Here is a 15797-nt window from a genome sequence, read left to right on the forward strand (position 1 = left end):
TGATCCCAGGGCTCAGCTCCAAGGCTCCGCTGGGCCTGTGGTGGGGCAGTGAACGTGGACAAGGCCTGGGCTTCAGAGAACTTGATGAACAGGAGCCGCGGTTACCGCCTGTGCCCTGGCCTTCCTGCTCTTCAAAGGGTGTGTTCTCAGCTGAGGCGATACCCACACGAAATCTGAGCGGGCTCCGGAGTCACCAGACACCTAGGGAAGTATGGAAGGCCCGGAAGGACACACACAGCCGGGTGAGCCTCGCAGGGAGCTGCGCAGGCTCAAGTCGTCCGGTCCTGGGGCTGCAGGCCAGTTCTCCAAGCAGGTGGTCCTGGAGGCAAGCTGGTTCTGAAAGTAGGTTCTGAAAATAGGTCAATCCAGGAAGCAAGCTCTGGAAGTAAAGAGATTCGGAAAGCAGGTTCGTTCTGGAAACAAGTTCTACAAACAGGTAGTTCTGAAAGCACGTGGGTTCCAGAGGCAGGTGCTAAAAGGATGTGGGTTCTGTACGGAGGTTCTGGAAGGAGGCGGGTTCTGGACGGAGGTTCTGGAAGGAGGCGTGTTCTGAAGGCCGGTTTTGGAAGCAGGACGACACCGACAGAGGCGCCTCGGACTGGGGCCAGGCCCGGAGCCTCTGCTCCGCGGGCAGAGAGAAGAAAGCAGGCATTGTCGGAGAGCTCACACAAGCACTTGTCCCTAACAAAACCGTTTTTAAAAACCCCATTGTGAACATTTTTGGAACAAGCCTCTTAGAGGGTCCCGTTGCCGGGGTGACAGGACGAAACGGCGCGAGCGGGCAGACTCCCGGAGTCCTCGCAAAGGGAGCCGAGGAGCCAGGCGCGCCGAGTCCAGGTCCGCCCTGACTCTCAGCTTGGGACGTTCCGTATAGTTTTTTCTCCGTTTCCCGAACTTCTGCCGCACACTCAGCGGCCGCTGCGGCGCATGCGCAGTACAACCTGCCAGCCAGCCGCGGGCGTTCCGGCCGCGGTTGCCAGGGGTTACCGTCCCGCGGGCGGGCGGGGCTGGCCGTCCAGAGCCCGCCTTCCTGGAACTCTGGTTGGCTGATATAGCTGTCCGTCGAAGCGGCATTGCCGCCTATTGGGCAACGGCCAGCTTCGCACGCTAGACCCGTGCCCCGCCCAGCCGCGCCGCGGGCCGCCCCCACCCAGGAGGGACAGTCGGGGACCGGCGCGGGCACTCAGGAGCCCGCGGCCCGGGTGGTGCGGGCGGCCCTGGCCCGGCTGCGGAGCGCTGCGCCAGCGGCGGGCTGGCTGACCCCGAGGGACCCCCAGCGCGGCGGGCGCGGCGATGATCCTGGAGGAGAGGCCGGACGGCGCGGGCGCCGGCGAGGAGAGCCCGGGGCTGCAGGTGCGCAGGACTGGCGCGACGGCGGGAGGAGGGGCCCGGAATCCCGTACCTTTCCTGCCCCCCGTCGAGGCGCGTTCTGGGCGCCCCCCTCCTACGTCTCATTCGGCCCCGACGCAGGCAGGGAAACTGAGGCCAGAGCCTGCGTCCCTCCTCCTCTGAGCTCGGTAGAGGTGCTTCCAGGCCACTCATGTGAGCCGGGAAATGCGGGGAGCCAAAGTCTGGATCAACCTCACCGCTGAAGCGGGTTGGGGGGACGCCCTCCTCGTGGCCCCCTTCTGGGCGGGTGTGGGGCTGGGCTCTGTGAACGCCCTCCCCACACCCGCCATCGTATTCCTTTCCGGCACCTGTACAGCCTCCTTCCCTAGTTCGGTCCTCCCTCTGCACCCGCTCAGGAACTGCGTGCCCATTGGGTGCACTGGTAGCAGCGGGCAGCGAAGCCTCCTGGGTATGGGAAACCGAGGGAGGTCTTCCCGGCTGGCCTCTCCTCACTTCCCAAACCTCCTTGCCTTCTGAAGTCCCTAACCCGGGGTGCTGACTGGGCAAGTGGGAGAGGTGGGCAGGGCTATGGAGACCTGCTGAGTCTGCCCGGGAAGGAGGGGACGTCTGTGGGCCTTGCTCTGCAGCCCAGAGCCTGCTTGTTCCCTGCGGACCAGCTCGAGGCTGCCCCAGTCCTCCTGCCAGGCCCTGGGCGCGCACGCCCGCCACAGGCTTTCAGCCGGGGGCTGCTCCTGCTCCTCACCCCGAGTGAGCCTTTGATAGCGCGCGGCCCTCCTCCCCTCTGGGACGTCGGACTGCGTTGTCCCTGAGCTGGTTCTACTCAGCTTTGGTGTTTGGGCTTAGGTCTCCTAGAGGAGGAGGCGGTGCTATCAGCCAGGGCTTGGCTTCAGGTCACTGGGCGGGTGATGCTGACCATAGCCCTCAAGGACTCCCTTCTTGCCCACCCCGAGGCGTGCCAGAGGCTGCAGCACCTCCTAGGCACTGGAGGCAGAGAGGCAGCCTGTGCCTGCCCCCTGTGAACTCAATCTGTCAGGGCAGCCATGCCTGCAGGTGGCCTGGGACGGCACATGTTGTTTTGGGTGGAATGTTTAGGAGGCTGTACAAACAAGATGTCCCAGAGGGCTCCGGAGGTGACGCTTTTCAGGCTGGGGGCTGTGCCTGGGCTCCCTGTCCTGGCCCTTCCTGGGCTGCCACCTTGGAAAGTCGGGGAGAAGCTGTTTCCAGGCTGCCGCGTCTCTCGCAGCGTCCAGAAATGACCCCACAGTCAGGGTACTGGGGAGGGGACCGTGGGAGGTGGCAATGGGGCGGAGGCAGGCCCTATGTCACACACGCACCACTCAGGCTGTCCTGCCATCTGGAAAGTCTTCCCTGATGCCTGCTGCCGGGCTAGAGTGAGGCCTGTTCCACCCCCATCAGGCTGGCCCCCAAACTGGCCCTAAAGCTCAGAGTTCAGTGGGTCAGGGGTCGGTCATTCATCCACTTAGAGGCCACGCCTGGGCCTTAGGCCCTGTGGACAGGTCTGGGTGACTTGTATTTGCCCCAGGCGTGATGAGAGCGGGCTTCCAGCGAGCGCTTACCTGGTGCCAGGGCCAGCGCCGCAGCTGGAGTCCTGCCATTGGTGCCTCCCAAGCCCTGGGCCTCAGCCCGTCTGAGGAACAGGGTGAGTAAGTGGCCAAGGCTGCCAAGCTGGGAAGGGGAGAAGCCTGGCACGGCCCAGGGTGGCCAACCCAGCTGCCGTCCCTCCCGCAAGGGCTGCAGGGGCTTCCGGGGGGGACCACAGGGAATACAGCCTGGCTGTATGCAGAAGGTTCTATGGTTTCCTGGGGAGGCCAGTAGGAGAAGGGGGAGCAGGCTGCGGAGGGAGAGCGTTGGAGCAGCAGGTGGGCAGGGTGGCTGCGCCCCCCTCACCTGGTCTCCAGCATGCCAAGTGGGTCAGCCTGAGGTTCCCCAGCCTGGCTGGACAGGAGCACCCTCTGGGTGCTGGTTACAAACAGATTCCCAGGCCCCTGCCCGGGTAGATTGGGCTCCAGGAAGAGGGGTGCTCAGGAACCACCAGTGCCTGGGTGCCCCAGGGAGCATCAGAGAGAGTGGGAGTCCCTGCCGTGAGTGGCCAGTCTATGATTCCTCTGGCATGCGTGCTGCTTATAGCCCCGTGTCCCAGGAGACCCCTGTGCGGCAATGCCCTTTGAATTCTGTTCCCTCATCAGTTGGGGGCCGAGATGGTGGGTCGGGTAGGTGCTGGGCTTCCACCCTCCTGGGGCTTCCAGTTGTTGCATTCGGGTGAGACGTCAGTGGGGGCAGAGGAGAGGGGTACCTGAGATGGGTGGGTGTCAGCATACAGGGTGCCCAGGGCCAGGGCTGTGAGGGGAAGAAGCTGGTTTGCTCCAGGTGGGTGGCCTCTCCCCGGGACTGCCTGGCCCAGGGCCAGGGGATCCTGGGGGAGGGTGGAGGTCTGGCCCTGTTCTGATGTTTTGCTGTTCCCAGACCTGGGCTGGAATAACTGTCTCCGCCTCATGCCCGTCCCCAGGTCAGCCCCATTCTAGCCACGGCCACACTGTTTTCTCCTGGGCAGAGGAGCCCCACTGTCAGGGTTGGGGGGCTTTCTCTGTTCTTCGTCCCTCTCCATCGAGGCATGGCCAGGCTCTTCATGTGTGGCTGCCTCTCAGGACCCCCACAGACCACAGCTTCTCTGTCCTTTCCTAATGCAAGGCGGAAATGGCCACAGTGGGGTGTCAGGGCACCATGGAGGTGGGGGTGGGGAGCTCCAGGTCACCTTTGTCTCCAGAGGGCGGAGGGTTGTAGCAGGAGCAGGGGGCTGAACGCCTGTGTCCACACCCCTTCCACTGGGCACAACCTTCAGCCCAGTGTGGAAAGTGAGGCATGGGCTGCCCACCTCCAAGGTCTGCCCAGCCTCAAAGGTCCGGCTCGGGTCTGCTCATCCGCCTGTAGGCCGGGAAGTCACTTGGCCTGCAGGGAGCACTGTGGGTAGGGAGGCCGAGGAATGGCCCAGGGCCACAGCAGGTGCCTGTGGGGCTCCAAGGGACCAGGCTCCCCGCAGCTCTCCTGGGCCCAGGAGGGGAGCAGGGACCTGGCTGGGTGTCTGATGCCTGTTGCACAACCAGAGCCCTTAAAGCCGCTGGAGCCTTGCAGCGGGGCCTTTGCAGGGAGGGGGTGTAGCTGCGGTGGGTGGCACGGGGGTCTCCTAGGTACTGGGCAGAGGCTCTCGAGGTGGTAGCGCCGGTGGGAAAGATAGGGATGGGAGGCGGGGGTGGGCGGGCCTCAGGTTCGGGGAGCTTCTCAGATCTGAGGCACCCGTGCCTCTCTCCCGCCTGTGGGCCTCTCCAGCCCGAGCCCCTGAAGCAGCTCTGGAGGGAATTTCTTTTCTGGAGGAGGCAGGAGTGGGAAACCGGAGCAGGGTGAGGGTTCCCAAGTGCACATCAGCCCGTCCCCTGCTGGGTGGTGTCCACGGGGGCAGGGCTGGACTGGGGGAGGCCAGGGTCCTGGGCTGGCACACCCTCCTCTCAGCGCCTGTGTCCCTCCCTCCAGCCCCTAAGCGCCGGCTCATCTTCAGTTCAGGGACCTCCGTCAGGCTCCCTCACCCCAGCACTCAGCAGGAGGCTGCCGGTGTGGGTGTCCAGGGGACGGCACAGTGTCCAGGGGCTGGCACGGGTGTTCAGCAGACAGCGCAGGGGTTTGGGGGATGGTACAGGCATCTGGGGGATGATGCGGGGGTTTGGGGGACGGTGCGGGTTCCAGGGGACGGGGTGGGGGTTTGGGGGATGGCGTGGGTTCTAGGGGACAGTGTGGGGGTTTGGGGATGGCGTGGGTTCCAGGGGATGGTGCAGGGGCTTGGGGGATGGTGTGGGTTCCAGGGGAAGGTGCCTCCTCCTCCAGTCTCTGTCTCTGCCTTCCCATGGCCACCTCCATGTGGCTGTGTTCAAATTCCCCACCTCGTGTAAGGACCCTTGTCACTGCGATTAAGGACCCCCTACTCCAGGGTGGCCTCATCTTAACTCATTATATCTGCAAAGACCCTATTTCTAGAAAAATTACACTCACAGGTACTGGGAGTTAGGACTTGAACCTGTCTTTTGTGGGGACACAATTCACCCATAATAGATGGCCACCCGCTCAGCTGGCTGCTGTGAGCTTGGGGGGCTGGACGAGCAGGACTTCTGTCTAGGAAATCAAATCATTCCTGTATAATGGGGATAAACTAATGAAAATGCAGACAAAGATCTCGTTCACATTAGCAAAAAGAACTCTCTCCAGATACCTAGGAGAAAACCCAGGAAAACACGTGTGAGCTCTCTACGGGGAAGACAGGAAGGCCTGAGAGACGTGTGTGCATGGAGAGGGTGTCGGGTCCACAGAGGGGAAGACCCAGTGCATGTGCACGTTGGCCCCATGAATCCGCAGCTTCATGCAGTGGTAGGTCAGTTTCATGGTGGCAAGATTCACCTTCAGACGCGACAAGGTCCTGGGGAAGAAGAGGTCCTGTTTCCTGACAAGGGTGGGAAGCAGTCCCAGGAGCCACCAGAGGCCTTGTCTTGCTGCTGACTGGCAGAAATGGCCAGGTTGGCTGCACCTGACACAGACCAGGCTCGCCTCAGGGCTGGGGGGCGGTCAGTGTCCCTGAGCAGCGAGCCCTGAGCAGCATTGTGGGTCTCAAAGCATGGAAGGAGTGGGTGCTGGAGAGGCAAGCCAGCCAGCACGCCTGGGAGCCCACCCAGGGGACAGCCACAGGTAGCTGCAAAGAATCTTGTCGGGGTGGAGACCCAGGCATTCCCACGTGGCCATGGAGAAGAGTGGGGCATGGGGGCTGTGGCGAGAGAGAGGGACACGTGAGGATCACACGGGCAGTACCCCAACACCACAAGGGTGGGGTGGGCTGAGGCATGAAACTGGATCGCCCTGGAGTGAAATTTAAGCTCCAGCACGCTCACACCACTGAAGACACAGGAGCCATCAAAGTCCAGAAGGGGCCCTGCTGGGCACGCCCCGCTCTTTCGCCATGGCTGGTGCTGGGCAGGGCTGTGGGGCTGCAGTCTGAGTGCAAGGCTCAGAGTCATTTCTCTGTGGATAGGGAGTGCACAGGTGTGCGTTCACTTCGAGAACCATTCCCAAAGTCAGACCGCAGCCTCTGCACCAACCATCGGGGGCCAGTGGCCTCCCCCAGAGCCTCAGGGACCCTGTCCTTTGAGCCCACACGGGAATGATTGGGAGGCGTGGGTGAGTTGGATGGAAAAAAAGTTGGGAGGGGCAAGAGGGGGATCCAGAATGAAATCCAGAAGTGCGGAAGGAAGGCTGTGAGGAGCAGTGGGCCGCCTCCTGCAGGGCTCCTGGAGCCCCTACTTGTCCAGGCTGCCTGGTGAGACCCTGGCTCCTGGTGTCCTTGGCAGGTGCCAGCCTCCTGCCGACCCCCATCACGAGTCAGCAGCGTCCCCCCCCACCACCACCACCATGTCCTTCTGCATTGACTGCCTCCTGTCCCGCTCTGGCCAGGCCCGTGTTCACACTAGTTCTGTCCAGCCCCTCCCTGTGAGGCCAGCTCCAGCCCCAGCCCATGGTGACCACCCCGTTACCCATGGGCAGGATGCACTCCTCTCAGTGGCTGGCGAGGCACAGCCTGGTGCAGGCTCCACGGGGTCGGGCCGTGATCGTCTGTGGCCTCCCTGCAGGGCTGTGACTCCCTGACGCAGATCCAGTGCGGCCAGCTGCAGAGCCGCAGGGCCCAGATTCACCAGCAGATTGACAAGGAGCTACAGATGCGGACGGGTGCTGAGAACCTCTACAGGTGAGTGCTTGAGGCCGCCCGGCCCCGGGAGCAGGGCCCACCTGGGTGAGGGGAGCAGGACAGCCACCCAGGCAGATGTCTGTCCCATGGCTGGGTCAGGGAGACAGGTGCATGAGCAGCTGGGTCCTGGTGGGCACGCAGTACACGTGATGCTCAGCCATGACCCTCACAGACCTGCCTCCATGGGCCTCTGTGCTGGGCTGGAGGTGCCAGGTAACCAGGGTCCCTGCCGGTTGTGCAGCTTGGGAAGCCCCAACAGTGCACGTGGGGGCTTCTCAGAAGAGGCATGGTTGAGGCTGAGCTGTGGTAGGTGACGGCGCGTCCCAAGGTTGGGGACCTGGGAGAGGGGTGGAAGACCTGGGCTGCCTCTTCCTTAGAGCACCCGCCTGTGAGCCGCACATGTGCGTGTGAGTGCCCCTCGGTCCCCTTAGCACCTGCTACCTTCCTGCCCCCATCCTAGCCTTCCCTGGGGACTTCCAGTCCCTTTGCCAGGCCCTGATGCAGGCACAGAGAGGGGTGTGGCTCTCACCCACCATCCAAGGAGTGATGTTTGAGTGCTGTCGAGGGCTGTATGAGCCCCAAAGAAAGCCGTGGTGCTGAAGGAGGTGCCCCCAGGCCAGAGTCAGAACATGCAGGTGCTGGGGTCAGGGGTGATGAACTGTAGGGGGCATCACCTGTGAGCCCCCGGATCCCACTGCTGCCCCTGCCCCACCCATGGGGGGCAGACCCCGTCAGTGACGTCCTCTGCAGGGTGGGCTTGGAGCTCCAACAGGTCAGCTGGCAGGAGGGCTGCAGTGGGCACGGGGCCTTTGGCTCTGCCTTGGGGCTGGGCTTTCAACTGCCGCGGCCTCCCTCAGAGCCACCAGCAACAACCGGGTGAGAGAGACGGTCGCCCTGGAGCTAAGCTACGTCAACTCCAACCTGCAGCTGCTGAAGGAGGAGCTGGAGGAGCTCAGCGGTGGCGTGGACCCTGGCCGGCATGGGAGGTGCGGATGGGGGCCGGGACAGCACGTGCGTGTATGTGTGTGTGCATGTGCGTGTGTGTGCGTGCGTGTGTGCATGTGTGTGCACGCATGTGTGTGCACGCATGTGTGTCTCTGTGTGTGTGTGTGTATCTGTGCATTGTGTCTGTGTGCGTGTATGCATGTGTGCGTGTGTGTGTCTCTGTGTGTCTGTGTGTGCACGTGTGTCTGTGTGTCTCTGCATGTGTCTGTGTGTGCGTGTGTGTCTGTGTGTGCACGTGTCTGTGCATGCATGTGCATGTCTGTGTGTATGTGCGCATGTGTGTCTGTGTGTGTTTGCCTGTATGTGTGCATGTATGCATGTGTGTCTCTGTGTATATGTGTCTGCATGTGTGTGTCTGTGTGTGCACGCGTGTGTGTCTGTGTCTGTGTGTGCACATGTGTGCATGTATTTGTGTGTGTGCACATGTGTGTGTCTGTGCACGTGTGTGTGTCTGTGCAGGTGTATGCACGCATGTTTGTGTGTGCATGCGCATGTGTGTGTGTCTGTGTCTGTGTGTGTGTGTGTGTTTGCTTCTGGAGCGGTTTAGGACGGTGGAGGGGGTGGTGCACAGGTGCAAGGACGCCCCCCAGGACACAGGTGCACATGTACACCCATGAGGGAGGAAGGCACCCTGTGCCACAGAGCCCTAGGAGTGGACCCCGGGCTGCCGTGGGCAGCAGGGTTTGGCCTTACAGTCTGAAGTCGATGCTTCTGGTTATAGCGAAGCTGTCACTGTCCCCATGATCCCCCTGGGCCTGAAGGAGACCAAGGAGCTAGACTGGTCTACACCGCTGAAGGTAGGTACTGGCCTCCGAGCTCTGAGATACACGGCCCTGTCCTGGGACCAAGGGGGTCTTGGAGGCTTTCTGGTCCAGCTGTCTGGTTGAACAGATAGCGAAACTGAGGCCCAGAGGGAGGGAGGGCTAAAAGGGACACAAGGGACCTGGCAGAAATGGCCACAGGGACCCAGCCTCTGCTGCGTTCAGGGCCCGCACTGGTGCCTGCGCCCCAGGCTGGGGCTGATCCCACAGAGTGGGTATGAATGAACATGTGCCCTGCCCTCGGACGGGCAATGCCCTAGGAGGATGGGGCCTGGAAGCCCCAGCCGGGGCACAGGGTCCAGGCTCGCCCACGGAGGGCACCACCGGCTTGGGGCCACACACCCAGCACTGGCTCACGAGGGTCCTGGAGAGAGCTAGAACAGACTGGCACTGCCTGGCAGGGCCCCGCAGGAGCCACTGACTGTGTTCCGTGTCCAAGTCACTGAGTGGCAGATGGCACCTGCCTCCCGGCCACAGGGATGAATAAGGAAACGCACGTAAAAGTAGCGCTGAGTCTCCAGGCCCCGCTTCTGTGATGGGTTGGGGAAACCCCAGGGCCAGAGGGGCTCTGACCTGCATCAACCCACCAGGCCCCTCCGTACACATTGGCCCCCAGCCCTTCTCTGGGGCTTCTACTGAGGGGCCCAGGGCCCCCATGCTGCATGGCAGCCAGCCTGCTCTGCGGCACAGACCCTCCACCATGAGTCTTTCCCCAAGGTGGGTTGGGAGACCTCAGGGAAGGAGGCCAGGCCCAGGGGTACTGTAGATGCCAACACCTGCCCCCCATCAGGAGCTGATCTCGGTGCACTTCGGAGAGGACGGTGCCTCCTACGAGGCAGAAATCAGGGAGCTGGAGGCCCTGCGGCAGGTGTGTGGTTCCCCCACCCGCCTACCCTCCTGCAGCCCCGGGAGACACATGCAGAGGCTGAAGCTTAAGTCAGGAACAGACAGAGGAGCTCAGTGTGGACATCTTGAGGATGTGGGGAGACGGGTGCACCAGGGGCCCTGTGTGTGCAGACCCAGCCAGGGGGCGTGGAGGGGCTCCCAGGTGGCTCCGGTGCCGCACGCCGCTGGCCTTCAGGAGTCGCGGCTGCCCGGGGCCTCACTGGCTTTGCCTCCCTGCCCCTCATGGTGCTGGTGCCCACGGGACTTCCCAGGGCAGTGTGTGTGAGTGGGGTGGGCCAGGGCGGTGGGGCGCAGCGGCTCCTGCCCTGCAGGCCATGCGGACCCCCAGCCGGAACGAGTCGGGCCTGGAGCTGCTCACAGCCTATTACAACCAGCTGTGCTTCCTGGATGCGCGCTTCCTCACCCCTGCCAGGAGCCTCGGGCTCTTCTTCCACTGGTAGGGGCTCTGCGGGTGGGGGCATCCTGGGGAGGGGAGGCCCGGCTGCGGGAACCCTGGGAACTCCGCCCAGCCTGACCCAACACTGCAGGTACGACTCACTTACTGGGGTCCCGGCCCAGCAGCGTGCCCTGGCCTTCGAGAAGGGCAGCGTTCTCTTCAACATCGGTGCCCTCCACACGCAGATTGGGGCGCGCCAGGACCGCTCCTGCGCCGAGGGTGCCTGCCACGCTATGGAGGCCTTCCAGAGGGCCGCTGGTAAGGGCAGCCTGGGCTGCGGTGGGGCAGGGTGCGGTGCCAGGGTGTTGCAGAGCCCCTTCTGCAGGGCAGGACCACTCTGGGGAGTGGTTAGGACATCAGTTCCTCAGGTAGGGGGGCTGAGCACATCAGGCCCATACATGTCCCAGGAGCAGCCCTAGCTGGCCGCCCTGAGTGCTGCATGGGGCAGAGATGGGCAGGTGCAAGGCCCTGCCTGTCTGAGCACCCCTCCCTCCGCAGGGGCCTTCAGCCTCCTGAGGGAGAACTTCTCCCATGCGCCGAGCCCAGACATGAGCGCTGCGTCCCTCTGCGCACTGGAGCAGCTCATGATGGCCCAGGCCCAGGAATGTGTGTTTGAGGGCCTCTCACCACCTGCCTCCATGGCCCCCCGAGACTGCCTGGCCCAGCTGCGCCTGGCGCAAGAGGCCGCCCAGGTGAGCTCAGGCACCCGTGTCAGGGTGCAGGGGGTGGGGCTGAGCTGGGGTCAGAGCCCAGGTCCAGGCATGCTTGAGCTCTCCCGCCTCCTTCCTTGTGTGTCAGCCCCGAGCCAGCTGTTGTCCTGCTCCTTGGGGGGCTGGTCAGGAGCCTGGGGGCCCGAGCCTCTGCCTCCAGGGGATGGCATGAAGCTGCAGGAACTGAGGTGCCAGGGAGGCTGCTGGGATGGTGGTCGGAGCAGGTGGAGGCTGGGTAGGGAGAAGCAGGCACCACCCGTACAGCGGGAGGCCCTTGCGTGCCTGCCATGTCCACCGGCAGGTGGCAGCTGAGTACAGGCTAGTGCACCGGACCATGGCCCAGCCACCCGTCCATGACTACGTGCCTGTCTCCTGGACTGCCCTGGTGCATGTCAAGGCCGAGTACTTCTGCTCCCTGGCCCACTACCACGTAGCCATGGCCCTCTGCGACAGCTCCCGTGAGTGCCCACCGCACTTGCCCATGGTACTGCAAAGGCCCCCCGGCTCAGGGCTCACGGCCTCTCTGTCCCCCAGCAGCGACCGAGGGAGAGCTCCCCACGCACGAGCAGGTCTTCCTGCAGCCCCCCACCTCCTCTAAGCCCCGAGGCCCTGTGCTGCCGCAGGAGCTGGAGGAGCGCAGGCAGCTTGGTAAGGCGCCCATGGATGGAGTGCCCTGGGGCTCAGGTGGTCACCAACAGTGGCAGGGTGTCCCCCACCACCCTCAAGCTGTTTGCCACCTGCTGTCCCATGCTGATGAGTTGGGCCACCTACCTATCCCTAGATGGCCTGTGCCTGATGGGTGACGGCCTAGTGCAGGGGCCCCAGGAGTGCTGGGCAGCCTCTGAGCAGGTGGGAGACCACTGGGAGCAGCTCGTCCGTGGCCCCTGCTTTGCACGTAGCAGAGCCCTCCTGCACAGCCAGCTCCTCACCCCTGTGGTGCGCGCCCCCAGCGAAAGTGGCTGTGATGAGCCCCGCAGCCCTGGCGTTGCCCACTCCTTCTGCTGCGTCCCAGGGCCCACGGGCCCACATGGTGTGTGACATCCCAGTGCCCCGCGTGCAGGCAAGGCACACCTGAAGCGCGCCATCCTGGGGCAGGAGGAGGCGCTGCGGCTGCACGCCCTGTGCCGCGTCCTGCGCGAGGTGGACCTGCTGCGGACTGTGGTCTCCCAGACGCTGCAGCGCTCACTGGCCAAGTATGCGGAGCTCGACCGTGAGGATGACTTCTGTGAGGCTGCCGAGGCCCCCGACATCCAGCGTGAGCAGCCAGGGCCTGTCTGGGTGGCTGCATCCCCGGCCAGGGTGGGGGCCTTTGTCCTAGAGAAAGGGAGGCTGATCGCATTAAAGGTGCAGTCACCACGATGAATTAAACAGCACTTTCCAAGCCACGATCGCAGGGGCCCACAGAGCTGCTGGGCCCTTCAGGGGCCTGGGGGATGACCACGCTCCTCAGCACCTCCCTCTCTGCACTGGCTTCCTACCCTGAGGGGAAGCCCACAGACCCAGGACAGGCATGGCTGGGACTTCAGGGAGGGATTTGGGGAGCCACTTGGGGCAGAGGGGGCCGTGTGTTCAGGGCACACCTGGGGCAGCTCCTCCCGCCATTGCAGAGTGGCGCAGCCTGGAGGTCAGAGGCGGGGCCTGTGTGCACTCAGGGTCATGCCCTGCGCCCTGGAAAATCCCCGGGGCAGGTCTCCACAGGCTCCCAGATTAGCTCTGCTCTTCCACCCTCTCAGCTAAGACCCACCAGAAGCCAGAGGCCAGGATGCCACGCCTGTCCCAGGGGAAGGGGCCTGACATCTTCCATCGGCTGGTGAGCACACCCATCCCCAGGCACCCCCCAGCACAGGCAGCTTGGGCCATGTGGCTCTGACCAGCACGTGGCCTCAGATAGGCCGTTGATGGCGGTCCAGCCCTCCCCACCCGCCTTGTGGAACCCCACGGTGTCCCTCGGTGCACAGGTTGGATGGATGTGCTGGTCAGGCGGGGTCTCCTCAGTGTGTGGCCCAGCTGGGCTTCTGACCTCTGAGCCCCCGCCAGGGGCCCCTGTCTGTGTTCTCAGCCAAGAACCGGTGGCGGCTGGTGGGGCCCGTCCACCTGACCCGAGGAGAGGGCGGCTTCGGCCTCACGCTTCGGGGAGACTCGCCTGTCCTCATCGCTGCCGTCATTCCAGGAAGCCAGGCCGCGGTAAGGGCCCCGCTGGCCCCCTGAGGCTGAGCCCCTGGTGCCAGCCAGGGTGTCCTGTCCCCGCCTCACCGTCTGAGTCTCCCCACAGGCGGCTGGCCTGAAGGAGGGTGACTACATCGTGTCAGTGAACGGGCAGCCATGCAGGTGGTGGAGACATGCGGAGGTGGTGACGGAGCTGAAGGCTGCGGGAGAGGCTGGCGCCAGCCTGCAGGTGGTGTCGCTGCTGCCCAGCTCTAGGCTGCCCAGCTTGGTGAGCCCCTGGGGTCCCGGAGGGGCGGTCCCCAGCCTGCTGTCCCCACCCTGGCCCTGGGCCTGCCTTGGATGCTTGAGCAGCATTGGGAAGGGGAGGTGGGGCTGCAGGTAACCCTCCCTGGGCCGCCTCCTGGGCAGGGGCCACCTGTGCTGTGGCCTCCATCTGGCGGCTCCCGGCTTGACCCCGAGGATGCTGCAGCCCACCCCTCACTGGGCCTCTGTATCCTCAGACTAGAGGCTTCTGGGCCAGGCGCTCCATCCCAGAGGTTTCCTCTACCCAGCATGGCTGACCCAGGGTTGGGTGAAACCCATGGACCCCTGCTATTTGGCCACCCTGATGGGAGCCCCCAAACAAGCCCCCGACATGCCAGCCCCTCCCAGGTGGTTCTCACCCCTCCCAGACTGGCTGCAGGTGGGGACAGGCCAGCAGTGGCTGACCACAGTCTGTCTGTCCCTGCTGCAGGGGGACCGCCGGCCCGTCCTGCTGGGCCCCAGGGGACTTCTAAGGAGTCAGAGGGAGCATGGTTGCAAGACCCCAGCATCCACATGGGCCAACCCTCGGCCCCTCCTCAACTGGAGCCGAAAGGCCCAGCAGGGCAAGACTGGAGGCTGCCCCCAGCCCTGTGCCCCAGTGAAGCCAGCTCCGCCCTCATCCTCGAAGCACCCAGGGTGGCCGTGAGGGCCAGGCTCCCTGCACACCTCAGCCCTGGCTCCAGCTGGCGGGAAGCACTGAGCATGCCCTCCCTACCCAGAGGACCTCCGGGCAGTGCCTGCTCCGCCTCATGCCGCAGGCTGCCTTGGGCACCTGCCTGCCCATTAAAGACTATGGTCAGACCTGTCTGAGCTCAGTGATGGGAGCTGTGGCCTCTTCACCCACACACAGGAAGGACGCCAGTCCCTCTGCCGGTCTGAGGTCAGCTTCCTGGGGCTGCCCCGCGCTGAGGGCTCCTCACGGGGTGCTCCTCATAGCCATCCCGTCTGTACACCTGGGCTCTGTCTACCCTGCTGCTGCCCTGGGCACAGACCCTGAGGTCTCAGTCCTGCCTCCAGCCAAGTTTCTGCCTGGTGCCCAGTGATTCCTGCTGGGCACCCCTTCACTTGCTGCCCCTCCACCATGCAGCAGCCAGGCACACCCACAGCACCCGCAGACCTCTAGGCAGGGTCCCAGACATGGCCTTCCCCCAAAATACCTCCTGCTGTCCTGTCTGTGCACAGAGCAAGGGACTCCCCACTTCTGCGCCCTGTGCTGGTCATCCTGGGCTCTGTGCTGGTCAACCCATCAAGTGTCCCCTTTGCCCAGGAGTCCCCAGTGTCGTGGCCCAGGTCTCATGGCGGCCCTAAGCCTGCCAGCCCTGCTGCCCGCCTTGCTGTCCTGCTCTGAGCATGGGTGCCACCCTCCAGCTCCTGGGCATGTCACCTCCCCCTGAGCCTGGGGCCTGCATGGGCCCCCAGCCCTCCCCAGCCTGCTTGGGCCACTCCTGCTGGCCTCCACAGGCCGTGAGCTCGCAGTGTCTCAAGCAGGGGAAGTGAAGGCTGCCTCCAGGCCTCCGTGTGCTGGGTGGACAATGGCCCCCAAAGGCCGTCGGCAGGAACACCACCCCCAGGACCCCCACAGCAGTGGGCTCAGGACTTGGGCACCAAGGGGAGGGGATGGGAAGGACTGCAGAGTCAGGGCAGGCCAGAGCTGCACCCGAGAAGAGCCGCAGAGGCGGAGCAGAGGTCCCCACCGAGGGCCCCAGGACCTGGCAGATTCCGAAAGGGACAGGGCTAGCGGGAGTCATTCCCTGCAGCCACTAGGGGGCAGCTGCCACCCGCTCAGCAGAGCCCTGGGAGGCGGCACGGGCAGGTGCGCCTTGGGAGGGCTGAGGCACAGACCCCGGGTAGACAGGCGGCCCCCAGCTCTGCGAGACCCCTGCCCTCTTGTCCAGTCCCTTCCGAGGGTCCCCAGGTGAGAGCAGCCCACCCTGCATCCCAGGCTCCGGTTCCAGGGTCCAGGGCCCTGCGCTCCCACCTCCCTCGTGCTTCAGCCAAGAAAATGGGGGTGCGAGTGGGGTGTTTGGGGTCCCAGAGACGTAGGCGCTGCGGTGCGATCCTCCTGGGCGGGAGGGCGGGACTCTTCAACCTGCCTGAGCCGGGGTGGGGGTCCAGGTCCCCCACTTGCCCTCGTGGGAAAATCCCTGTCTCAGCAGAATGGGCCAAGGTCACGCAGGTCTCCCAGCACATATTAATTTGGTTAATAAAACTGTGCATCAAGGAGGCCTTGGGCACTAATTGGGGATGACAGGGTGGCGGCCCTGTCTGGGAAGTGCAGGGACTCCCCACCTCCTGTGGCCTGT

General features: G+C 64.2%; 1 protein-coding gene across 5 annotated transcripts; it reads left to right on the top strand.

Annotated features, from left to right (window-relative positions):
- The first annotated feature begins 1126 nt into the window (after positions 1-1126).
- Positions 1127-14309, top strand: RHPN1 (rhophilin Rho GTPase binding protein 1). 5 transcript variants are annotated; one of them, XM_054497921.2, is made up of 16 exons: positions 1127-1353; positions 5623-5785; positions 7032-7147; positions 8005-8133; positions 8874-8949; positions 9764-9841; positions 10191-10315; positions 10407-10573; positions 10814-11007; positions 11327-11483; positions 11560-11673; positions 12086-12280; positions 12759-12835; positions 13063-13209; positions 13298-13459; positions 13925-14309. In XM_054497921.2, the coding sequence occupies exons 3-16, from the start codon at positions 7119-7121 to the stop codon at positions 14138-14140; spliced, it is 1866 nt and encodes a 621-aa protein (XP_054353896.1). In that variant the 5' UTR covers positions 1127-1353; positions 5623-5785; positions 7032-7118; the 3' UTR covers positions 14141-14309. The 5 variants fall into 5 exon arrangements, with proteins under 5 accessions (XP_054353896.1, XP_054353894.1, XP_054353895.1 ...); XM_054497919.2 differs by lacking the exon at positions 5623-5785; XM_054497920.2 differs by lacking the exon at positions 5623-5785 and having other exon boundaries at positions 11563-11673.
- The last annotated feature ends 1488 nt before the right edge of the window (positions 14310-15797 follow it).

This window comes from Pongo pygmaeus, chromosome 7 (genome assembly GCF_028885625.2).
Source record: "Pongo pygmaeus isolate AG05252 chromosome 7, NHGRI_mPonPyg2-v2.0_pri, whole genome shotgun sequence".
Taxonomy (NCBI): Eukaryota; Metazoa; Chordata; class Mammalia; order Primates; family Hominidae; genus Pongo; species Pongo pygmaeus.